The sequence below is a fragment of the Falco peregrinus genome, chromosome 1 (assembly GCF_023634155.1).
Source record: "Falco peregrinus isolate bFalPer1 chromosome 1, bFalPer1.pri, whole genome shotgun sequence".
NCBI lineage: Eukaryota > Metazoa > Chordata > Aves > Falconiformes > Falconidae > Falco > Falco peregrinus.
The window spans coordinates 39,616,866-39,642,563 of NC_073721.1; the positions used below are offsets into that span (position 1 = coordinate 39,616,866).

Below are 25,698 nucleotides of genomic sequence, written 5' to 3' on the forward strand. Positions count from 1 at the left end.
GGCTGCCGGCGGGGCTGCCGGGCGGCCGGTGAGGTGCAGGCGCGCACATGGGGACGCACCGCATCGTGCTGCCGGGCCCCGGGCCCTGGGGCTTCCGCCTGGTGGGGGGCCGGGACTTCGAGCAGCCCCTCACCATCTCCCGGGTAGGGCTCGGCGCGGCGGGGTTGGGGGTGCAGCCGTGGCGGGGGGCTCTTTCCTTTCTCTTCTCCCTGTTTATTTATTTTAATGTTTATGGAACGGGGGGGCCTTCACCCGGCTCTGCCCGGGGGTCTTTGCCTGCCGCCCCCCGTGCCCCGCAGCGAGCGGGCGGGGGGAATCCCGGCTGCCCCGGCAGCTGGGGGCTCGCAGCCCAGCCCGCGGCGGCGGGGGGGACGGGGGGTGCTCCCCTGCTTCTGCTTACCATGTATAGGTAAAGCGCAGCCTTTGTTTGCAGAAGCCGTGTTAACCCACCTCCGCCCGTCCCTATTAACCCCACACACACACCCACCCCCAAAGAAAATTTCGGTGGCAAGTGACAGTTTCGCACCCAGACGGGTTTAGTGCCGCAACTTAATTTGCCTTCTGCTGCTCCAGCTTTGCCTGTGCGCCAGGGCAGGTTTAGGTTGGGTATTGGGGAAAATGTCCCCACGGAAAGGGGTGGCCGAGCGTGGACCAGGCTGCCCAGGGAGGGGGTGCAGTCACCGGCCCTGGGGGTGTTAAAACCCCCGTCGGTGCGGTGCTGGGGGACACGGGTTAGCGGTGGCCACGGCAGCGCTGGGCTGACGGCCGGACCTGACGATTTTACAGGTCTTTCCCAACTCCAGCGCCCCCGTAATCCGCCAGCGCTCGGCCCCGGCTGCGCCGCTCCCCGGCCGGCGCCGCTGCCGCCTGCCCCGCTGTGCCGGGCCAGGGCACCCGTGTGCGCTGCCCCGCCTGGGGCCGGAGCCCCGCCGCCGCTTCGGGCGCCGGGGGGCGGAATTGACCCGCTCTGCACCGATAGCCCACCCCGGGGCAGCCCCCCACCGCACCCCGGGGCAGCCCCCCACCGCACCCCGGGGCAGCACCCCCGCTCTCCGGCCCCGCCGCCGCCCGGGGCCCCAGGTGGGGAAGGGCCGTGGGGCGGCGCGAGCTGCCCTTGCAGCCCCCCGGGCTGGCGAGCCCGTTCCCCCGGTGCCTCCTGCCGCAGGGTCCCGCAGGACCCGGGGGGGGCTGCCGGCTCCAGGAGGGTACAGCGAGTGCGAGCCCTGTCAAGCCCGGGGGGGGGGGGGGGGGGGAAGGAATTAATTTTCTGTGTAATCTCTTTCAATTACATTAATAATGCTTCATTCTACCGAAGCGTTGTTTGGGCACGGCGGCAGGTTCAGCGGAGGGGAAGGGACAGTCACAGGCTGTTACGGCCACCGCAGCCCGGTCACTGCCCGCACCCCCGGCCCTCGGCCGCCTTCACCCCTGCCCTTGGGCACGTACCTACCGGGGGTGTAGGTCAGCAAAACGGCAAAAATAACCACCTCGTGAGAAATTGTGACCCTGGAGCCCAAAATGTAATAAAATAGCCTCTCTGGCGGGGGTGACGTAAATGCTGACAATTGGCAGCCCTTATCACAGCTTTCTCTTGTGGCCCCTCTGACATCTTTAATTTCCCCTCCAAGACTTGAAGCCATTAATCTTTCCTGTGGTTTGCGTCTAAGGTTTGTACCCTTGGCTCAGGAGCAGAACTTTCAGCAACTCCCCTCATCATGTCAAAAAAGATCTGGTCCAGTTTTGGCCTGTCTTAAAGAGTCTAATCCTTGTGTGGGGACTTTCCAGGCCTATAACTTCCACCCCCCGCCCCTTATTGCATTTGGTACCCATGCCCTGGCCAGACAGCTTTTTGGGCAGGGAGCCCTCCACCCCCTCGCAGGATGGGGCGAGCTCTGGCTGCAGGACCAGCATCTGCCTAGAGTTACAAGGCCCTTGGTCCCACGGAGGTGTGAGACAGAGGGGCTACCGGAGAGGCTGGGGGGGGCGTACCTGTGATGAGAGCATCACCCTAGGAGCGGGGGGGGGGATGCAGCTGTCCCTCCCCAGTGCTGTTACATGTTTGTGACGTGCTCGTGGGCAGCGCTGTTTGCAGCAGTGCTGGGGGCCAGGCTGCACAGGCTGTGCCCGGCATGCGTCCCCCATGGGGGATCCCCCATGGCGCAGGGGATCATCGTCCTGCCGCTGCCGGCTGGGAGCGCAGCATCTCAGGCATGCTGTGTGGGGGACAAGCCCCTTCCCCCTGGGGGAGCTTGGCTCAGCCTCGCCCAGAGCTGCCTGTCCCACTGCTGCACTGGTGGGGTCACCCTGCAGCTCCAGGTGTGGTGGGGTGCTACGAGAGAGACATCCATCCCGTCGTGTGCCATGACTGGGGGTCTTGCAGCTGCCTGAATTTAGCCTGTGTTGCCTACCAGGAGCTCAGGTTTGGCTTCTGGCGGCACCATCATCATGGTGAGCTCCTGAGCACCTCGTGGTATTTATGACGCTCATCACTGCTCTACCTCAACTCCTTGCTGGTGGCTTTCAGCTTCCCTAATGTAGGGGCGTTGTCCCACTCGTGCTGGTGGGAGGCAGCACCGCTTGAGTAGCCAAGGCAGCATGCTCGTGGGGGTGTGTTGGAGGTTGGCACTTCAGTCCCGGACCCAAGGAGGGTGAGGAGCACTAGTGCTGTGTACACGGGAGCCAGCGGAGCAGCCTGTGTGACACCTGTGGCTGAGGAGAGCAGCAAGTGAAAGATGATGGTATTTCCACTGATGCTCTTGACTTTTGTCACTGCCCTGCCCCTCTTTCCACTTGAACTGTGTGTGTGTAAAACTGCTTTGGGCTCAAATGCATCATGAGCATCTTGTGTGAAGGTTTGTGGTTTCTTGGTAGTGTCGGACCAGTCGTCCCGGCAAGAGCGGAGCGTGGGCATTTCACAAGTGCTGCATGTCAGGCTTTCATGTGGAGTCCTCAGTCTCTTTCAGAGAGAAGTTTCACAGATGTTTATGTTTCTTTTTACCGCTGTAGTGTTATGGCAGACACTTTATTACAGTCTTTGTTCAGAAAAAAATACCTGTGTTGATCAGCGGAGTGGAGCCCAGCCTGCAGCCTGCTGGATCACCTCACAGGAGCGGGAAAGACCCCTGCCTGGGTGATACCGTGCAGTGAGTCAATGGGGTGGGATTAGAGAAACGCTCCTTCTGGGCTGTGGATGGGCATGCTGCAGGGTAATCGTGTCCACAGAGCTGCCCCATGTGCGGGGTAGCTCCCAGTTAAATCCAGTGAGGTTGGTGGAGGAAGCAGGCGACATGTTGCACGGGGAGAGATGCCGATGAAGTGGCGCTGGCTGGAAAGCAGCGCGGTTTGTAGATCCCATCCCTCAGGTAACATGAGATTTTTCCTCTTTGCTTACGTTTGATTTTGGTGAACACCAGGGATTTCTGTGTCCAGTTGAATATATACATGGGACTGTGTGATAAACCTTGTTCTTGAGATGATTTTTGTGGTTTGTGGTTGTGGTGCATTGATTTTGAACATCTGACCCAGAATAATAGGGACAGGAGGGAGTTTTGCTCCATGTTTTGTCATATTAAAAAAAGCTCCCAGCCTCATTAAGGAGGAGTGTCTGTCAGGGTCTGTGAAACTGAATGTTTTGTGACAAAGCTGAGAGTTTTCCCAATGAAAAAGTGGTTTCAAGACAGCCCAGTTCTGCAAATATATTAAAAAGGTGAAATCTCAACATTACGCTTGTTGCTGATTTCAACTGCAGTGACATGAGTTCATCCCTGTTTAGTCTGACATTTTACCTGTTCATGGTATTTTACGTGCTCAGGATGTATAGCAAGAATAGAATTGGAAGGTAATTGGGCTTTTCCTGGGCATTTGGGATTTTTGTTTTTTAGCATGGCCCTCTGACCCAGCTCTATAAACTTACAACTGGATTTAGTGGTAAAACTGGACTTGATGGTGTGAGATCAGGCACGGGCTGGAATCACATGGTATGAAAAGACACCGGGTTTGCCTTTGGTGGTGGCTGACCTCCTCACCCCGCTGTCAGCTGGTCACCCTGGTAGGAGCAGCTGTGCCAAGGGATCCTGGAGGCACCGGCAGCATGGGGCACCCCAGTAACTGGCATCGCTGGGGGGCTGAGCAGCTCCTTGATCACCACTTGAGCATCAGTGAGCAAATCGCCTCACCTGTGTCATTTAAGACCGTCTGCCTCTGTTCTGTGTCTAATGACTCCTCTTTTCTGTGTTAATAACACTCGTCTAGCTGTCAGAGAAGGGCAGGAAGGGGGGTGAGGGTGAGCTGGGCTGCCCGAGGGGCTTGTGCCATGGAAGCCCAGACCCTGCTGGGATGGGCTGGTGCCCAGGGGTCTCCCCAGCATGTCCCTTTCCCCTTCTCCCTGGCGACAGTGTGGCCCAGGCCAGCGCAGAGCAGGCAGCAGCCTTCGGTGTCAGGCCGCAGCGGTGCAGAGCACGGGAGCAGAATCTCGTGGAGCCGGCTGTAAGGAACCCGCCTGTCATCCCCCTCCCCTGGAGAGGAGAGGTGGGGAACGGGCTTGTCTGAATTTTCTCATAGCCTCTGATCTCTGCTGAGCCAGCTGCATGCTTTTGCTGGGAGAAACTGTGGCTGCCTCGCATAGTACTCCAGGCACTGAGGACATTACTCATGGTAAAGGAGCAGCGTGGGTGGGTGGGGAGGACTAAAGGGAATGTCAGAGATGTCTGGTTGTCACTGGTGGCCTTACAAGTATGTTGCTGCATGTCTATTCTGTCCAGCAGAGCTACAGCTGGGTTTTCCTCTCAAGCTGAGATAGGTACTGCTTATCCAAATCTTTTTCTTGGCTGATGCTAATTTTCTCATTTCTTATCTCTTCATCGCTTGCTGCGATGTGTGCCTAGGTGTGGGGTGATGGGTGGTGCCGGAGGCTGTGCGGTCGGTGAGAAACCATGAAGGGCTGACGGAGCAGCGAGCAGTGCGCCTGAACCGAGGGGGGAGAGGGCCAGAAAGAATTGAATGAATTTTAGACCCACCCATCTATCTTGACGCACAGGGAGCTGCGATATGCTGCTTTCCATAGGAACGCTTCCCACCCTTCCTCCCTCTCCTTTGCTGTGGGCAGCAGCTTCCCCTAATGCACCCATGGCTCCTCTGGGACCCTGGCCTGCAGGAGACAGGCGCCGTGCGGCCCGGGGCAGGAGCGGAGCTGGCTGGGCAGCTCTGTGGAGGTGCCCACCAAACACAACACCCATATGTGTTTAATTAGCTCTGGGACAGGCAGAGGTGTTGTAATGAGCGCCTGGGAGCTGGGTAGGCAGCCAGATGTGTTTCATTCCTTCTTCTGAATCCAGGTGTTTTCTCTTCTAGTGTAAATGCACTTGCCTGAAGTCTTGACATGTCATAGCCGACTCCTCTGTGTGCTGCCTGGCTGCCAGTGCCCGGGGATGAGAGCAGGCAAACCGCCCGGGAGAGAAATCGGAGCTCTGCAAAGTCCCGGTACTGCTGGCGCACTGGAGCCCAGGGGTCTGTGCAGGGAAGGTCACCCCCCCACCCCGTTGGGACTGCAGATACATATCTCTGTGTGTGCAAGTGTGTACGTATGCAAAGCTTCACTCTGTAGTATAAGAAAATAACGTATGTTTGTCTTCTATCCATACGACCCCTGAATCTGCGGGACCTCTTTTAAAAGAGGGGTCCAGTCCTACAACTGGTGTAAACTGTTATCTGCTACACCGAGCTTTGCATGAGTAAAGAGCGCATGATCAAGCCCATGGATTATGGGGATTATTTGTTTCTTCCATATGCTGGCAAATGTGTCTGAGCTGGTATCAGGGACCTGGTCTGATGATTGTCCCCCTGTACCCGGCACTGGTGGGGCTGCAGCTCGAACCCTGTCTCCAGCTGCAGGCCCTTCGCTGCCAGAGGGATGCAGAAGGGCTGGAGCGTGCCCAGAGCCGGGCAGGGGGCTGGGGAAGGGGCTGAGGCACCAGTGTGATGGGGGGCGGCTGGGGGGTTCAGCCTGGAGAGGAGGGGGCTCAGGGAGGACCTGATCGCTCTCTGCAGCTCCCTGAAAGGAGCGTGTAGTGAGGTGGGGGTCAGCGTCTCTTCCCCAGTAATAAGTGATAAGGTGAGATGAAATGGCCTCAAGCTGCACCAGGGAAGGTTTAAATTGGGTACTAGGAAAAATTTCTTCATGGAAAAGGGTGGCCAAGCACTAGAACAGGCTGCCCAGGGAGGCAGTGGAGTCACCATCCCTGGAGGTGTTTAAAAGACATGTAGATGCAGTGCTTGGGGACATGGGTTGGTGGGACTTGGCAGTGCTGGGTTAACAGTTGGACTTGATGATCTTAAAGGTCTTTTCAACCTAAACAATTCTAGGATGCTATGTGTCTGGTTCTAAATATCTAGATTATTTCTGTAGTAGCCCAGATTTCTTACGCAGTGACGCCAGCACAGCAGAGCGTCGCCAGTGGCACACTCTGGGACCGGTGCTGGGTACCATGTGAAGCAGTGCTGCTCAGCCTCTCTCAGCGCTGTCTGTTCAACAGTGAAACAACCTAATGGCAAAGCGTTACCCCATGGCCTGGGAGCCATCACCGCATGGTAGGGCATGGCTCCTTCCCAAAGGGCGCCCTTGGGCATGGTGTTACAAGGTGCACAGAGCTTTACCCACCCGATGACAGTGTCCCTGAGGCTGGGGGGCTCCGTGGACCCTGCGATGCTGCCCACTTCCCCTCTGCCAGAGGCTGTTTGACCCCAGTGGGTGAAGCCCAAGCCGGTCAGGGAGTGCTTTTGAAGGAGACTGGAGCTATGCTTTTGCACGAGATGTCACTTGTGCAAAGTTGGCATTTGCAGGTTTTGTTCTTCACGGCGCCTTTTGGCTCTCCTCGCCTTCTCCCACAGAAGTGCAGCTGTAGCTGCTCATTGCTAGGCCGCCCGCGCGTGCAAGGCACTGGTCCCTCAGATCCTGCTGGTGTCTGCTCCGTGCCCGGTCAAGGAGGGAGGGAAGAGGCTGGTGCAAAGCTTTAAGACATCTGAGAGGAGGACCAAAGCGGTTTCAGGCGGCGCATTGTTTGCTTTTCCATTTTTGGAGTCCCTTCGGTTGGGTTGTGTCAGCTGACTGGTGGCTGCCAGCTCTTCGAGCACCTCTGCCTGTCCCTGCTGCTTCCCATGGACCAGGGAGGGATGTGACAAAAATAAAAGCAGGAAAAGGTTTTCCCATTGGCAGCTTTCTGCTCCTTACTTAGTAACAGAAACGCTTTTTGCTTCCCTGACTTGACTGGTAGGTGAGCAAATCTCAAAAGCAGCATTGACAGTGCTGAGATAAGCCCAGGCCTTACTGGGAGGGGGGAAGGGGACGTTATTAGGAGCTATTAATCATCCTAAAAGGCTGGGGGATGGGTTCCCTGCAGTACTGTGCCCTTGTGCGGACGAGTTTGCTGTGAGCAGCCCTGGCAGGGAGTGCGGGCTGGATGCAGGGGAGCAGTTTGTGGAAGGTTGCATTTCAGGGTGAGTTATTTCCAGAACTGAAGAAATTGGATTTTAAAACCATGTTTCCTTTTGGCAAATTCACTTACCTTTTTCATGCCTGTGCATCCTTGTAGCTTCCCCACAGGGGAGAGGTTTATATGGTGCCTGAGTGGAGGTCATCACCCTTCTGCTACCAGTGGCCCTTATCTGATGGAGAAGAGCACTCACATTTCAAATTCCTTTGAAGTGGACACAGAAGGGGAACGTGACACCACCGTCACTGGCAGAACACTGAGATGTTTCTGTGAATGCCGCATGCTCATCCCGGTGGCTCTTGGGGTTTCTTCAGGGAGGCTTCAGTATTTCGGTGTATCTGGCTCAGCTGCCCCTTGTAGTAGCAGATCATCTCTCGCAGCCTGCCACATGTTGGGCAGATTATCAGTCTTTAAATGCAAGCGGCACACCGAGCCTCCAGCAGCGTTCCAGCAGCACTGTTAATCCATTCCAGCGGCACTGTTAATCCGCTGTTACTCGTGACCCCTTGGCAGTCTTGTCTGATGGAAAATGCATCATGGCAGTAGCTGTGCTGACCTCGGTGCTCCTCACAGCGGTGAGCAGTGTGCCACTCTCCCTCCTTCGGCAGCGGAGGAAATACAGGCACCAGGCAATCGAGTGGCTCAGCTGAGGCTCAGCGAGCAGGGCAGGACCCATGGGGCAGCAGTGGGCTGCGCTTGGTGGTCTCTGTAAGCCACTGGTCAGCTGTGGGCTGCAGCCTGGGTGGCAATGATCTTCACAGTTAAAGCAGATTTTCTGTATCCATCTGGTGCCTTGTCTGGACTTTCCATTAGCGGTTCCTCAGTCAGTTTGCAGTCTGCTTGCAGCATTCAAAGTGGCGGGCGGGCAGGCAGGCACTGGCGGTTGACCCATCTGAAGGGTTAATATTAGGCACCTTGGCCAACCTTGGGCATCTGTGATACGCATCTGTGTCCTCCACTTTTCAGTGAAATACTACCCTAGTAGAGAGGTGAGAATGAGAAAAGCATCTCATGATCTTCCTTCTGGTTAGGGAAAACATCCCGCTACAGCTGTGAGGAGCTGTGCAGAATGGCCCTGGTTGAAGCCCAGGGCAGGCAGCGATTGCAGCTGAGCTCTGACACCTCCAGGAGCTGAACAATGTTTGTTTATGTCTGACAGCTCTGTGGGGTTTTCTCAGCTGCTTTCCAGCATGCTGAAACTTAGCCTGCATGTGTAGAATGAATACCGGTTGCAACAGACTCGTAAAAGAGGTATGTTTCAGCTGCAAGGCACGTTTTAATCTGTACTCGTGTCTGCAAGCAGTGCACACTTCTCATTTCCTCTGCCTACGAAATAATTGATGAAAGCCCACAGTAACCATTACGCTCCTTGCACAAAGTCATTAAAACCACACAGTGTAGTGTTTGCAAAGCTGCACACAAAGGTGACATTCTTCTCTTCAGGCCAAAATTATTGCCTAGGCAGAGGGTGGTCTCAGTTGTTAAGAGGACACCTCTTTAGCAGCAGCAGTAGAAAATGAATGAGCCGTTTTAGTTAATTTGCTTGAGAATGCTTAAGTTTTAGCTGGGACCTTCTTTTTTATGAGGAGTATTGTACTGATGGCATTGCCGCATAGCAGTGGTACCTCTGGGAAGCAAAGTGCCATGTGTGGAGAGGACAGGGGGATGTAATATGGCAGAATGTATCCAGGTCAGGCCAGCGATGATGCTTTTGTTATTTCAGAAAGTATCATGAGATTGTGGTGTAAAGATGAAGTTTGTGACGCCTTTCTCCCTTCCAGTCTGCTTGTTGGAACAAGCCCTACTCTGGGGTTGACCTGGCTGCAGTCAGTGGGCGTCTGTTGCAGCTCTTCTGGGCAAGCCCAGGTTGTTACAACAAGAGAATCAATCCAAAGCCTTGAGCCCAAACCTGTCCTCCAAGGAAGGAAGTGAACGAGACCGTGATGCAGACGAAGGTGTCTGTGACTGGTGTTGACGGTATCTCAGCGGCTCTGATGCTCTGTTCTGCCACCCCTGTTGTCAGAGGCTTGCCCCTCCCGGCTGCCTTCAGCACCTTCTGTCTCGGAGTGCGCTCCTCTGGCCAGCAGGAGCAGAGCTGCCTTCGCATGGTCTTGCTCTTTAGCACGAAGGCAATTGGCTTGAGCGAAAATACAGTTTTTGACATGTTGTCCCCCTCCCCAATTTTTGTCTGCGGGTGCTGAAATAGAATCCTGCCCTTGACTAATACTGAGGAGTGTCTGAAGCCAGGTACGGATATATTTCTGCTGAGAATTCACTTTTGTTACTTTTCACCTCTTTGCTTCCAGGTGTCAGTGAGAGAAGCCCCAAGTGCTCCAGCTGCTCTTCGGCCGTTGCAATGGAAAGCTGCAACTTCCAGGAAATGGAAAGTCCGTTCACTCTTTTTGTTTTCCCTTAGGTGACTCCAGGTAGCAAAGCGGCAATAGCCAACTTGTGTATAGGAGACCAGATCATAGCCATCGATGGAGTGAACACGGAGGCCATGACGCACCTCGAGGCACAGAACAAGATCAAGGCTTGCGCGGATGAGCTGACTCTGACGGTCAGCAGGTACGTCGGCAAGTGAGGCTGGGGCTGGGGAGGGGCACGGGATGGGCAGTGGCAGTGCTTGGGTTTGGCAGCAGACCTCTGGCTGGTTTATTTAACTTGACCTCTTGTCTGGCCAGGCGCTGGATAGCAAGAGGGAGCCACGTTTCAGTCCTTAATCCTAACGCCGCTTGCATTTGCTGCACTTTGACCTTATGAAAACAATTTTCCTAGTGAGAAATTGGCTGATAATTTGCAGCAGAGCCTGTCAGCCTGCTCTGTGGCTCCTGACAGCAAGAAATCAAAGACATGTCTCGTGGAAACTTCAATCATAGCAAAGGAGGTACAACCAGAGTTGACCTTTCTTCCTGTTGCACTAATTTAATGGTTAAAATATATCGTTGTGTGTTGTCCAAGCAATTAATTGCCTAGTTTCTGCCATGTGCAGACTCAGAAATGTTGCACATTTTGGAGCCTCTTGATCAAACAGTGCTAGATGATGATGATCCAGGGTGCAAGAAGGTGGCTGTCAGGCATCGGTCTCCGAGTCCTGAAAAACTGGAGGGAGGTAAGAGCGGAGCCAGTCTCTGGCACCAATACGGAGCATGGGCTGGCTCCTGCCTTCTCACCGCCCTGGGTGGCAGATCAATGGACAGCTTCATCCCTTTCCCAGCCATGCGTTGTTCTTGGGCCGTCTTTGCACAGGGAAGTCATGGAGGCTGCGAGGGTGGGGGTCTGCTTTGCACTGATCCATTGCTTCTTAAAAGAAATGGAGCCTCGGGTTTTGGTTGCAGGTTTGGGTTTTTTTGTTGTTGGTTTGTGGGGGTTTTTTGAGGGTGCTGAGGATTTATCCTTCCCCTTGAAGTGCAGCCCTAGGTACCAGCACTTCTGAATGCCAGATGGTAGCTGCAGCGTGGCATTTTCTTGTTGCCCTGGAGTAAGTTTCCCTGTGGCCGCCTTCCCCTGAGCAACTGTCCCTCATGGCAGATGCAGGGGAAGCGCTTTCAGGAGCAGTGCAAAAGCGTGCCTCGAAAGGCACAGTAGTTCAGTTGTTCAGGGCTTTTCTGTAATAAACAGAAGTCTTTTACCGTAGCTCGGACAATGCCCGGAGTTCAGCAGGCATTTCCCAGTGCAGGAAGAGGCGATGGGTCTTGGCCAAAAAAAGCCCGACAATTCATTGAGGGAATCGACAGAGGGAGGGACAGAGCACAGTGCGGGCAGTGTGAGCGGGTGGCGAGCATTGCAGCAGCCTCTGAGCCCCACGGTTTCTCGTGCTGGCCTCTAACTCGGCAGGCTGTAGCCATCCTGCAAAGGAGGCTCCCCTTCCTCGCCACGACAGCCAGCTGCTGGACTTGGCAAGCCAGAGCTCCGTGCTTCTGGCTGGGGGAGAGGGGAGGCATGGGCTGCTCCAGCCTGCGGGCAGCCTCCTCTTACAGATCATTGAGTCTGCAAAATGTGTTTGCTAATGTTAATTACAAAGTCGTTCACTTTATAGCTACCCGTGCATTTCACGTGGGTGTGGAGGCTGCCCAGGGAGGCATCTCTAGCTGCGTGTGCAGCTGTGTAGAACCGCGCAGGGGCTTCGACTTAGTGCAGCCCAACTCCTGTTCAAGACCCCCCATTCAATGAGGTAGCATGAGTGTGTCGGACGTGCCTGTGGCTGTACTGGTGGGTGAGTGCGGCTGGCAAAGGGGCCAAGGCGGGTGTCAAGACCGCAAGGGCGTGCAAGCAGTGATCTGACAATATATCCACTTCAGGGTTTGATATCGCTACCCACCACTCTGTGTAAAATCCATTCTAGATAATTCTAGACTTTAAGTCTTTGGTCCTCCTCTTTCTTGGGAATAAAGTTCTGCTTAGGGAAGGTTTGCTTACTTTTTCGGAGACTTGGTAGCTGCTGGAGATGTATTTGTGTTGGGGAACATGATACTGCAGGAGGCTTCCTTGGAGGAGAAAGCTCTTCTTTAATGCTAAAGACAGTAGTGTACATCATGTGGTCTTTTCTGGTTGTACTCTGAGAATATTTTACCCCCAACACCCAGCTGTCTCCTCCTGGGCCCCCGTAACTGTGTTGTCCCAAATGCAGCTGGACTCGGTGGTTGGACATGCGATGTAGGTTTGGCTGCTGATGCTGGAGCCCTTTACTTTGCAGTCTAAGGCCAAGACCTTAAAAAGCAAGATCTTGAGAGGAGGCCCAGGGGGGTGACAGAGAAGGCATTTTAAAACAGCTGGAGCCCATGCATCACCTTCCTGCTCAGCTTAGGGTAGAGGAGATGGGTGAGGACATGGGCTGGTGACCAGCCCTCCACTGTAAAGACGGGAAGAGCACTGCTACAGAGGTGGGGAGGGTGGAAGGCACCCGGGGAAATGGGTGCCACCTGGCCAAGCGGTATGGCTTGGGCTTCCCGAACCTTGGCGGGCCAGGCTCTGCTAGTAAGGCTTGACCTTACTGAGGAAGGCTGACGATGCAAGGGTCAGGGCTGGCAGTTTTTCCTCCAAAGCAACTCTGCAAATAGTTGGCTGAGTATGGAGAGGAAAGTGTATCATGGGCACTTTGATGCCACCAACTCTTGGGTCTGGCTGCCATGCTCTGCGCTCACGGGTCGTTAGCTGGATGAGTTGCACCACACACAGTGCTGGCACAGGCCACTGCTCCGACGGGGCAGCAGCTCCATGGGCTGGAGCATTGCACCCAGCTGGGGCTGGGGATGCACCAGCTCTGCCTGCTTGTCCGCAGTGGTAAGTCTTCCAGTCCTTCTTTTGTACTTGCTGTCACAAGGATGTCTTGTGAAAGCTTAAACCCTTAGTGATTTTTTAGTTCCTATATGGTCAGTTTTAAATGATTACTCATTTAAATGATTACCTGTGCAAAACACTCTCTGACCAGTGTTTGGGGTGGCAGCAAGGTCGTGCCAGGAGAGAGCTGAGACATGGGTCTGTGTTCACATCAGGTGCTGTGGTTCCACCAAAAGGTCAAAACAGTCACGACAGTGGGAGCCTTTGTTTGTGACTGTACTGTGGATGCTGAACGTGCATGTGCGTGCAAGAGGAGACTGGGTGAATTAATGGAAGACAAGTCTGTAAAGGATGTATTATCTGTCATGGCAGTGTCTGGGTGGCAGCAAGCCCTTAAGCTGCAAGTAGCTGGAGGCTGGGAGAGCCTTTAGGGAAGCTTTGTGCTAGGCTTGTTGTCATCTTGTGCTCTTCTGTGGACCAAAACAAGCTTTCTCTGTGTGTGTTCTGCAAATATACAACCTTCTTCTCTTCTAGTGGTAGCCAGGCAGTTCAGATGTCTTCCTGTTTGGCTGTACTAATGATCATTTAAGAGAAGTGTAAGTGTAGAGGACTGAACAGACTTAAACACTTCTGGTAAAGGAAATGCTGTTTGCACTGGGGGCTTGATTGTGAGTATCAACAGCATTCTGATGTTTCCTGTTTCGGTATTTTCCTTAACGATGGTAACAGTCCAAAAATATTTCAGATCAGACCATAGGCAGGAAGCTAGCCTGACACATGTCACCATTAAACATGGATCAAATTGCTAGCTGAAGAAAACATGCCTGCTCTGCTTTTTCACCCAAAGGTGCAAATCTGTTAATTTCCTAGGGTTTAAAACCCAGCCACAAATTGCTTTCTCTGAATATGCTTCTCTAAGTGGTGCTGCCAGGTGCTTTGCTGTTTGACGTGTGACCAGAGTTGGAAAGGTCTGTTTTATGCCTCGAAAGTGGGTGTTCAACAATGTTGACGCATACACTGAATTCCTGCTGAGCTTGGCCTGGCAGCTCCCCGCTCTGTTCTGAGCCGCCTCGGTTTGTTCATTTTGCTTTTGGTTTGGGGCTAAAGAGTGCTTTTGGAAATGGAGCTCCCAAGACGCCAAAGTTAAGGTTCCATTACTGTCCTCAGGGGTGTGAAATGAGGCTCGGCACCGTGGTTCCGTGGCATGTGCGGACAGCCCTACCTGCAGTGGACGGTTGCTCCGCTCAGCTCAAAACCACCTGGGTGCTCCACTGAGGGATTGCATGGGCAGGTTTTTGAGCCTCTCCCATTCACAGCAAAAGTGAAGGTTTGGATCTTGAGTCTTTGAGAAAGGCTGCTCTTTGCCACCCCCCACCCCCCTTTTTTTTCTTTTTTTTTCCTTCTTTTTTTCCTTTCCTTCTTTTCTTCCTGCTTTTGCCCCCCCCTTTCTTCTTTTTTCCCCCTTTTCTTTAGTTAGTGTGTTACATCTCTGCATTGACATTCTAGAGCCAAGCCAAGCCTCCCCCCAGGCTGCCCCCTTTCAAGCACACCTGATTCTCCTGTAACCAGTGTTAGCAGCAAGACACATCCAACAGACTGGAAGAAGCTGTCAGCTGCCTTTGGAGCCTTAGCACGTTTTGGGAAAGATGCTTGCTTTGACAGAGCACCCAGAAGAAGGGAAGGCTCAGGAGGATCAAATTCTCCTACTGCAAAATTCACCTGGCAGCTGAAAGCTCCGGGCACCACCAATGTCAGTGGTAATGCTCACGATGGATGTGGCACACAGCTCTGTGCAGCTGTAGCTGTGGCTGTACAAAGCAAATGGTCACTGCAGCACAGGTGACAATTATTGCTAAAGCAAAGGGCTCTCTGCCTGTGGCCTTAGTCACCAAATGGCTGGTGGGACTGTGCAGCCCTGAGCAACTCAAAGGCATGGCGTGTATTTATATGGGTTGTTTTTTCCGAACAAAAAGGATGTGTTTCTAAAGTGAGTCTGTCCCTCCCTTTGTGTCTGGAGGTGGGTTGGGGTTGGTAATACCAGGAGAAGAGTTTGTGAAAAGGGGCTGCAAACATGTAACCTCTTGTTTTGCTCCTACTGTCCCTTTCTTCAAATTTCAAGTTGCTTTTCTGCAGCTCTACTGTCAGTGTACAATATATTAATGCACCTTTCTTGTTTGCCGAGCAGCCTGTCGCTTTGTTAAAAGTGGTGCCAGGGAGTGAAGCTGTGTACTTGTTCTTTGAAAAGCACTAGGCTCAGGGGAGTCATGTCTGCTGCTGGCACATGTTAGACGTGTGGTCAGAAGGGACCACGTGTAGGTGCTTACGAAGAGGAGAGCATGCGTGCGATGTCGTCTGCGCGTTGCTCGGCAGCCGTGGTTGCATTCTGTGCTTGCTCCGTGTGTTCCCAGGTCTCAGCTGTGGGGACCAGTTGCACAAAGCCACAATGGGCTCGAGTTTGTGTTCTAGGAATTTGGTGAAATCCGTTGACTTGTTTAGGTTTGCATTTGCTTCCCTGCCAAGAAGACTTTCCCAGCTTTGTCATCTTACTAATAATTCTTTTGGCCCTGGGAAAAGCCTGATGCTGTGTGTGTATACGTGATGCAGCTATATACGGGTACGCAGCTTGCCTGATGTCTGTGGCAGCTCGCAGCCTCCCCATGGCTGGTGTGGGGCTCCCAGCCCTCCCGGGTGCTTTTGATAGGGAGTGGCTCGTTCAAAGTCATTTTGCCAAGTCGAGCTGGGCGTTCATTGTGTTTTTACAGCCTCTTTGGCGAGGCAGCGCGGTTAGCTCTGCGGCTGGCTAGTGGAAGGGCAGCGTGCATCTGAGCGGCCAGGGTTGGTTTATCCGTAACTCTGTAAGGAAACTGCTCGTGATAAACTCCTCTGCTGCTTCGGCGAAGTCGGAGGCGCCTGAAGTGCCCGGAGCAGAGGGCCGTGCATGAAGGTGTGGGCAGTTGTGACTGGCCTTGCTGCTGGGCTTGGCAGTGGGTGGCACGCAGCCTGACGGCGGCTTCGCTCGCCAAAGTGAGTGTGTCCATTAAGGGATGGTTGCTAAAAGTGATTAAATCCAAGGGCATGTACTTTGCAGCTGTTGTAGCTAAAAGGCTGATTAAGAGCTTTGGTAGCCTGAGCGCTCTTGTAGTTAGTTTCCAAACAAACAGAATTAAAATGCCTCTCTAAAACTCTGGGGGAGGGTTTGAGAGAGGAATTCTTTAAGTCTTTCCTCTTCTCTTTTTCAGCTAGCAAACTTTGTGTCACAAGGAACTTTTCAGTCATTACGGGTTTATTTGCTTCTTTGGTTGGTATTTAAGTCACGTCCATCCCAGTGTTTGAAATGGGAATGTTAAACGTGCCTTTCTTCTTTAGGGAACTTACGCAGTTCCTGGCACACAGCATCAGACCCTCATTTTCCGGCTCTGAATTTTCCCTGGAAGCTATGGCCCAGCTCCGCACGCAAAGCGTTGATAGCAAAATCTCGACTCTTATAATGTTTATATTACACCATGTTCAAGCCAAGCTTCTTGAAAAATGTTGTATTTCGTAAATACCTCTCCAGATTCCTGCCTTGACTTGCATGCAGTTTCCTTCCTCCCCTTCTTGCCAGTACCTCCCCATCCCGACTAGCACCAGAGAAATGTCTTTCTAACTTTGGGTCTGGGTTTCTGCCTGGGTGAAAGAGCAAACGCTCGGCTCAGTCCCTGGCCCTGTCTGGGTTGCTCTCTGCCCTGTAGTAAGGAAGCAGCACGGAAGTATGAACTGCAAACATGATGGAGTCTGTATATCCACGTGTCTGCAATAAAGTTGCTTGGCACTTCTTCCAGGGCTTGTTTGTGCCATGGTTTTGTCTTCTCTTTCTGCACTGTTTGGGCATCGCTCCCTGCTGGCATCTCGTTTGAAAGAATGGGTGTGAGAAACCATATCATAACATAAATATTCATCAATTTAAGCAGGAATCTGTGAGAGCCTAGGGGGATGTCGAAGCCTGCTGGCTTTCACCAAAGGCAGGGTGGGGTTCCCCAGCAGGCTGGTGGGCATCCAGCCCCACCACCACTTGAGAGGGATGGGGCAGCCTTGCCAGTGTGGTCACGCTCGGTGCAGGCGTCCAGCCTCACCAAGGGGACTGCAGAGGTGAGTTTGTGGCTGAGGGTCCTCTCCCCAGATCTGGGGAAAAAATCCTTCAGAAAGCCACTCTAGCCTACCCATGGCAGCCTGCTGTGAACTGAAGGCACCACTGCTGAGGCTGGGTTGGAGCCATCTGCTCTGACGCCTTTTCCCTGCCTTATATAAATAAGAGATGAAACGTATAGGTAAGATACAAACAGGGTGAGTGTAACCAGTCTGCCCTCCCGTCTGGGCCGTGCACCCACGTTTCCCAGCCTTCTGGAAAACACGCCCTGGGCCAGCAGTGGGACGCAGGGTGAACTTCTAGGTGCTATTTTTCTTTTTCCTGCCACACTTCACTAAAATGCAGGCGCTGACGCCAGGAGCAGAGCCAGGAAACCCTTATAGAATCATTTAGGTTGGAAAAGGCCCATCAGGTCTGACCGTTACTCCAGCACTGCCAAACCCATCACTAAACCAAGTCCCCCAGCACCACATCTATGTGTCTTTTAAACACCCCCAGGGCCGTGACTGCACCCCCTCCCTGGGCAGCCTGGTCCACGCTCGGCCACCCCTTTCCGTGGGGACATTTTCCCCAATACCCAACCTAAACCTGCCCTGGCGCAGCTTGAGGCCGTTCCCTCTTGTCCCATGGTGGGAGAGCTGGGACTATGGCAGTCCTGCGATGCAGTCCTACTGATGGCCCACAGCCCATGCGGTGGGACAGGGCAGCACCTGGGAGGCCCTGCTGGGCAGAGCCGCCTCATCTTTGCCACTTCGCTGGGGCCATAAATGGGCTGTGGAGAGTGGCTGAAGGGCTCTGCTGCAGCTGCTGTGGAGACAAAGGGAAGCTTTATCCTCCTGGCCTTAGAGGGACAACCGCGTGGGCTATTTAACCTTTCTGTTTGGATAATTTTTAAACTGACTTGGAAGTAAAGCCTGGAGTAACCTTGCTGCTTCCATTTATATCCAGTGATGGATGGGAATGGCAGCAGGCTGGGAAGCAGACTAGAGCCTTTTTGCCTTGCTTATAAATAAGGGAGAAAAATCTGGTCCAAAGCCCCCACTGGCTGCAGGAGCTGGCTGGCTGCCTCCCCTGCACTGGGACCAGCGTGCTGCATCGCCCCAAATGCACTGGGTGAGGGGCGGCGGGGTGAAAGCAGGTGCCTGGGGGGGAGTTTCTGCTCCGAGTTCACCCCTTGGCCTGCTCTGAGCTTCAGTTTTCTGTCTGAATAAGGGCTTTTGGCACTTCTGAAATCTGATCGTATATTTGAACTGCTGTAAGAGAAAATGCTGCCTCAGGAGTACTTGGATCACAGCTAGTGAGAACTGGCATGGGGGTGCCTCACACTAGGAACCAGCTGAAGTGTTTAATGCTTCTGAACTGCTCTTGCCTTTCCAGCCAACATCCAGTTGCTCCTGCCCTGCCAGCCAGGGTGTGTTTGACTTCCATATGCTTTGCTGTGTCCCCTGTTTTTCCTGAGGAGATGAAACTTGGTCACACATGATGTGCTAACGCTGTCGAGGAATAAGGCTTTGCATCAGGTGGCGGGCTGCTCCCCTCTGCACAAACACAGTCTCCATGTGCAAAATGCAGCTGTGGCTTTGGCAGGCTTGGTAGCCACAGTCTGGGTGGAACTGCTGGGTCCTCAGGCACCTTAAAGCACGAGTTGCCAGGAGCAAGGAGGGAATGGTTGTGTTGTGCCCACCTGGGAAATGTTGCACAGCCAGTAACAGCAGCTGCTGGGACAAGGTGATAGGCATAGATCCGATCCCATGCGGTGGTTAGGTTTGTGTTCGTTAGCCTGGGTGCCCCAGCTTCCCAGCCACCAGGATCTCGGTGATGTAGGATGTGGGGTATTGGCACTGGGGCTGGGCCCACAGGATGCAGTCACCTGTGGTCAAAGGTTTGCTGTGCCTGAACGCCAGCACAGGACACCTGGTGTGACCGGTGTCTGTGCATGTCCCTGTGAAGGGCAGTACAGTGCAGCAGGCTCCGTTCAGGTTTCTTCTGTGTAAAGTCCAGGGTGCGACAGAGGTAACATCAGGGCAATGAAATTTCTCCCTTTGCCTGCATGAGGATGCTGCCTCCCATCTCCTCCCACTGAGCTATGCTCCAGCTACGAGTATTAAAATACTATTTATGCAGCAAATGTCTGGGATATAAATGTGCATCATGGTCAAGTCTGAGCTGTTTAAAAAAAAAAAAAAAGTCCTGCCATTGGAGGGCTTTTAGAGGAATGGTGTAGAGCAGATTGAATTTATCCCGAGTAGCTCCGCACCCTGTTTCTCCACCCTTGTTGGTTTTATAAGACTTTCCTGTTTAAAGTCTCTTTCCAGTTACCCATTTACTTCAAGCATCCTTGTTTTGCTAACTAAGTACTTAAATTGTAGCTGAGCCTGGTCCCACAAATATCTGGGAAGCGCATCTATCTGCAGTTGCAGATTCCACAAAGGGCTCCTGTCAAAACAGGACATGGTTTTCAAAACTCATCCCAAGAGTTTGTCGGCCATCTGGTTGCTGTGTGATGTAATGTTTAGCGTTGAGCAGCGGTTTTCATTCCACAACACTGCAGCCACTTGTTCCCTGCTATTGAAAAGTTCGGGAAGAGCAGCACTGTTTAGTCCATCTGAGATGCTAACTACTGCCTGTGCTTCTGGGGAATGCAGGTAGCGTGTGTTTCCCACAAAGTATCTCAAGCAAATCTAAGCACTCAGCTTCTCCCTCGCCACTTGTTTGTCTCTTGTTCTTTGGGACGTAGCAAAACACCAAAACAATGATGATGATAGAAGCTGTCGGTTTTGGTCATAGATCTCGGCTTGTGTTTCAGGCTGCTGTGGGTAATTGGGGCAGCCCACAGACCAGTAAAGGTTATGTAGACTTTCTCTGACACAGTTTTCATCTCAGTTCTTAGTCCCATTGCAGACTTGGACCCATTTAAAAAAAAAATATTTTTTTTTTCATAATTCCCAAACCCCTCTGTTTGTTCAGCATGGATACCACTGTATAAATAAGAAGAAAAACCCAGAGACCCAAACCAAAAATATTTCTAGCTTATCCAAGGCAGACTAACTTTCAGGAACAAAACATTCTCTGTATAGTCAACACAGACAAGAATTGTTCCTCTTCCCAGCTACCCATGAAGGCTGAAACACACAGTAATCTGAATTGTCCCACTTAATTAAAGGGTCTCCATCTAAGAGATATCTCCAGCCTCTGCCACTGGGTGACTCCCAGCTCTACCAACTCTACTGCCTGGGTTGGAGCCCACGCTTGATGTGTGGCCACTGGAGTCCCATGGGATAAGCCAGGACAGTCCCTGCTGAGATCCTATCTTTCTCTGAGGACCTCATACAACGTAACTAAGTGACCCAAATTACATGCCTGAAGTGAGGCTCTCTGGATTCCTCCTGATGTGGATAGTGCTCTATGCAAAAGACTGGAGAAATGTTTGGGAAAGGGAGGAACTTCAAGTCTTCCGATAACAACAGCAATGCTCACTGGTGACAACATAAACTCTTCAAAACTTGTGTGTTGCAGAACGGAGTCAAAAGTCTGGTCGCCACTTGTGAACGAGGAGGGAAAGACGCACCCTTACAAGATGAACCTGGCCTCTCAGCCGCAGGTAAGGAATGGGATAACTGCGAGCTCCCGGATGGCTTCAGAGCCATTCCTGGCCTGACCCTCCAAGGGGCTGAGCACATGCCACTCGGTGGGTCATGCTGGGGACAGCACCCTGCCCCCTAACTCCCAGAAATGAGATGACCCTCGGAAGCCTGGCTCCCTCGGTGGCAGTGAGCAGGCTGATGCCTGGGCAAGCTGCTCGGGTTGGGGCGCTGGCTCTTGCACCTCAGTAAATCACTGCTTTGCCCAGATAAGAAAGGGCTTGAGAGGGGAGGAAAATTATTCATTCTTACAGTGTTTTCTGCTGCAGGGGTGTTTTGGTCATTTTGCATTGTTTCCTTGCTAACAGCCTGACTGTGGAGAGTGTGAGAGAGAAGCACACCAGCCTTTGACGTTTGTAAACGTATCCGTATCCGTGTGGCAGACTGTGCAGCCTCCCTCTAGGAGGCTGGTTTTTAACCTGTTGACAGCTTTGCTTCCTTGGTCCGCTGCCTCTGCCAAGTGAACGTAGCAGTAACAGCGACCTGTGCGAGGGCATCGCCTGGGCTGGGCTTAGAGGGTTACACTGCGAAAATCAACAGTAACCACGCTGACATCAGTGGCGTTTCTCTGGATTTTCACCGGGGCAGTGATGTGGATTCTGGCCCTAGCACACATCCCACGTGAGTCTTTCTAGCAAAATAAGTAGAGATAAAACTAGTTTGGCTTTGCAATTAATTAAGCTAATACATCTGTCTGAGTTGGAAAGGACCAGAACCTAAAGTAGCACATGTGCGGCAGCACCCTGCCCAGACCTGGCACTGGCATCTGTCCGCATCCCCGTTTACATCCAGCTGCTGCCGGTGGCTTGGCTGGAGCATGCAGTGCAAGGTTCCCCAGGTATTTCACAGCTCGTCCAGGGCACAGTGTGGGACTGAGCCATCTGGACTTGGTTTGGGCTGGGGCCACACGGTGACACCTGCCTGTGACATCATGGAGCTGAGATCTGGTCCGTACCTTCTGCTGCTCAAGCTCTGGAGAAGTTCTGCTGCAAAGCTTGAGGCCTGGGGGCTATCCCATGCCGGAGGAGCGGGGCAGCCTGCACCAAGGCTTTGCTGCAAGGCTGCGGAGTGTTATTCTTTAATTCAGCGGGAGACCTGATCCTCAAGGCTAAGTCCCTTGCTCAGCCATGAACCGGAATTTAGCTAAATGACCCAGTATTAACCATAGGGTACTACTCACGCCAAGCAAGAATTTAATGTAGCTCGCTAAAGTTAACTGCAGCAAGAAACCTGCTGCTGCAGCCCCCCCATTTACCCTCAGCCCAGCCTGGATCGCTGGGTGGATATCCACTGCTGGTCAAGTACCTAAACATATAGTCTATTTTAATTAACTGATGTCCCCACTTAAACTCATTTGCTATGGCAATTTTAACCCCGATCAATGGCTTTCAAGGGTGGAGTGCATGTACCTGCGTCAGCGCTGGGCTGTTGGAGGGGGCCTCCTGCAACTTGGTAAGAAATAAGGGTGCGAGGGCTGGACCTTAGCTCTAACCTTTGCCTTATGAGCCATGCCCAGCTTTCTAGGCATCATGAAGGCCAGGCTGTGCAGGATTCAGCAATAATCCTGGCGGCGGAGCACACCCCCTCCTAAACCTGAACCTTAGTCCCGATCCTGGTTCTAGCCCCGGCCACTCTGTCGGTGTCCCGATGCTGCCAGTCTGTAAGTGTGGCATGACTGAATTTGTTGATACCAACCTGCCACTGACTTCAGCAGGAGAATTTGGTGAGAAATCGGCTGTGGAGAGATTCCTGTTACAAACTTTATCTCTGAGCAGTGACCCTGGTCTTAGTCTTGCACTAGGAACCAGCTGTTGCCAGAAAATTAGGCTTTGACCCCTTGTGATGGCTGATGAGGGAAGAGTTATCTCCTGGTGTGAAAGGAACACTCAAGTTCTCACTGAAATCTTGTCTGTCTTCTTCCCATCCCTAAAATGAAGCCAATTAAGTCCTTTGCAGTCGCCAGTGTGAGTGGGGCTTGCCACTGCTCAGAGCACAGGGCTTTCCTCTAAAGGGCTTGCCAGCCGCACGCTCGGAGTTCAGCAGCATGAGGGAAGGTGCATCGTGTCTCCAAACCACAAGCTCCCATGTGCTCTTACAGCTTAACAGCGCCTGAGCATCCTAGTCTGTGGTGCCAAAGAAAAGTGTCACAAATGCCACCAAGTTTTAAGGTTTTCTTTTTGTTTGTTGTTGGTTTTTTGGGTTTGGTTTGGGGTTTTTTTGTGTTGGTTTTGGTTTGGGTTTGGATTTTGTTGTTTTCTTTTTTTAAATATACACCCGTTTCCTTTTTCAGTAGCTGGCTTCAGCAAGTAAGGTTTGTGGCAAGGTCTGTCTGCTTGGAGCATGAGGTCAGCGGAGCGTGCTGGCTCCTGCCAGAGCCGTGGCAAGCATCGGCCAAGTCACTCTGGGGCTGTGTCTCTGCAGCATCACCAGGGATCTCAGCCAGCCTGGCTGCAGACGAGCGGCACATGCTGTGCATGTATATACCAACATGGCAAACTGCTACGGATTTGACCACAAAGGTGCTGATCTTGTTTTTCCAGCAGGATTGGTGGAAGTTGTGAGTAGAGCTGAATCTTCAAAGGCAGCGCTGAGCTGTTCAGGTTTTTGTAACTTGCTTGCCAGTGAAAGCAATATATTTGCTTTCCTTGGCAACAGCCTTGTGCAGAACGGTTATTAATTCACTTACCAAAGAAAACAGGACATGCTGAGTCCAAGTGGTTCATTTAAGTCCTGATCCAGGTCCTCTGATGATGTTTCTCACTGGTTCTGCACACAGCCCTTTGAATGCAGAATTATCATTGTGCATGTGCATGGACTCACTTCAGGCTCAAAACCCAGAAAAAACAGCTTTAAAGCTTTTGCTGTGGAAATTGGACTGCAGTTGTTCAAATTAAGATTCCGCCTTTCTTAGAATTAGATAGTTCGATGTTGTCTCCCCTCCATTCAGAATATCTTAACTGGAATTTTTCACAACACTTGTCCACCTTCTTTTCCTCTTCCCACTTTATTGGTGCAGTTAAATGACTAGGTAAGAAATTACTTTTCAGGCTGTCTTAAGAACTGTATGGCTAGCTACATATTTTAAGATGGCTGCTTGCATGTTTTTTTACCCTATTTGAAATGGACTGTTTGTTTACTTCTGTGATGCGTTTGGAGGCTGATGCATGGTGAAATGCTGGGTCATCCTGTGGAAGTATTTTCCCTTACTTGGAATGTGAGTTCAAGATACTTTTCTGTGCCTTTGGAAAATAAAAAGGCATTCTACAACCCCCCATGCATTCCCCGAAGTCCCGAATCCCAAGACTGACTCCGTTGTCTGAGCCGACCTTTGCCCATGAAAGAGCTACAGCCTTATTATTCTTTCATTACCATTAACTTTATCCTTCTAAATTAATTTAGGCTGAGGCGAGTGATGACGACTTCATCCAAAGGTGCCGCAGCTTGTCAGTGGTAATGGCTCAGCAGCAGAGCCAGCTTTGTTTTGGGTGCAACCATAGCAACGTTAGGGGAAGGAAATGACAGGCTGAGTATATTTGCCCAACTATTTCACTTGCACTTCTCACCCAGATCCTAAGGGCGATCACTCAGTGCCATTTTCCCATCGAGAGCGTTTCCTCACCGCAGCGGGAAAGATTAAAATAACACATCTGCCTCTCCCTTCTGCGGAACGTTTCTTGAGAAAAGTGATGGCAGCGAGCGAGAACAAGTTTCTTGGTGACCAAGGGCATTGTAAGGCTGGTGGCACTGCCCCGGGACCAGCATGGCGCTGGGACCCAGCCGTGCTCCCTGCTGACCCTGCCCAGGCATGAGCTCTGCACCTAGGAGGGGCTCTCTTGCCCCCTGGTAAAGTTAAACAGCAAAATTCTTTATCCCTCCTGGGCTCCGTGGGAGAAAGGTTGTTGGTTTCCCATTGTTGGTGGTTGGGTTTTTTTCCTCCCCCCTGTATTTGCAGGATGCTGCATCAGTGGGGTCTGGGTCTGGGAGCTGAGTGAGCTCATGTGGGGAAGGAGTTGAGGGACCAGCTCGAGGGTGGTCAGCCCCAGTGAGGGACCTCCAAGGGTGGTCAGCCCCAGTGAGGGACCAGCTCGAGGGCGGTCAGCCCCAGTGTGGGCAGTCAGCCCCAGGGCTGTCTCCAAAACGCCTCCAGCTCCCGAAGGACACACAGCCCGTTTGCAGGAGGCACAGGCAGTAGCGTCACCCCTCAGGAATGTCAGCTACAGCTCTTGGGTTGACATGGATAGGTCAGCTCTTCTGGACCACAGAAGATACTGGCTTTTAAGTGTGTGAGCATGTTTGGGGTTTTGTTTTGGTTTTTTTTTTATTTTTTTTTAATGAGAAATAGCCCCCAGGTATGCAGCTGGAGGGCTCTGGAGGTGAATCAGGGTGTCTGTGGGCTGGCAGAGGCAGGCAGCCACTTCTGCCTTCCCAAGGCTCCTTGAGAATGCCCGTCTCATCCTCATCCTCATCCTTGTGGAGTGATGTCATTGTTTCCATCCTGTGTATTTTATCTCCTTGGAGACAGGGAAGGCAGGGGCTATAGAAACTGGGTGTGTGGCCGCCTTGGCCTCTGATAAGGCTGTGCATGTGTGGGCAATGCATGAAGCAAGAGGTATATAAAGTAACGTTGTCGTGTTTCAGACCGGGGAACCACACTGGCATATCGTGACCTGCTGTTTTCGGTTAAAAGGCGTTACCGCATGAATGTGGAATGTGTCGGGGATGTGGAGGGAGAGGATGTGGGAAGCCAGCCTTGTTGTTTTACCCCCCTACAGTAACAAAGCCCCAAACCCTTCCTAATTTCTAATCTGATTTCAAAGCATTGCAAAAGATCTTTCCATAGCTGAAAAACCCCAAACAATAACAGAGGGAGAGGTGAAAGTAAAGGCACTTCTTAATGCTTGTGATCGCAGCTGATGAAACATAGCATGGGGTAGGGTTTGCCGTGAAGACGTGATCTCGTTTGCTGAGGTTTGGTCAGGGGCCCGTTTTCTTAGAGCTGAGTAAACATTTATACTGAGAAATGTTTAATCCTGTTTCCTCTTGGTGTGGCTCTCGAGGTGTGCAATCCAGGATCGCCCGCCCCAAGCCTCTGGGCTCTGACCTGGGACAAAGCAAAAGCATCCCACGTTCCTGGGCTCGGTGGGGCAGTGGGCTTTGCTGGTTC

The 25,698-nt window shown here is 52.4% G+C and overlaps 1 protein-coding gene across 1 annotated transcript in view; it reads left to right on the forward strand.

Annotated features, from left to right (window-relative positions):
* PDLIM1 (PDZ and LIM domain 1) overlaps window positions 1-25,698 on the forward strand; it is a 42,508-nt gene continuing 16,810 nt past the window's right edge. The window contains exons 1-3 of the mRNA XM_005229733.4: window positions 1-143; window positions 9,904-10,055; window positions 20,410-20,494. Of these exons, the coding sequence (XP_005229790.1) occupies window positions 48-143; window positions 9,904-10,055; window positions 20,410-20,494 (333 nt within the window). The 5' untranslated portion in view covers window positions 1-47. The remainder of the gene's footprint in view (window positions 144-9,903; window positions 10,056-20,409; window positions 20,495-25,698) is intronic.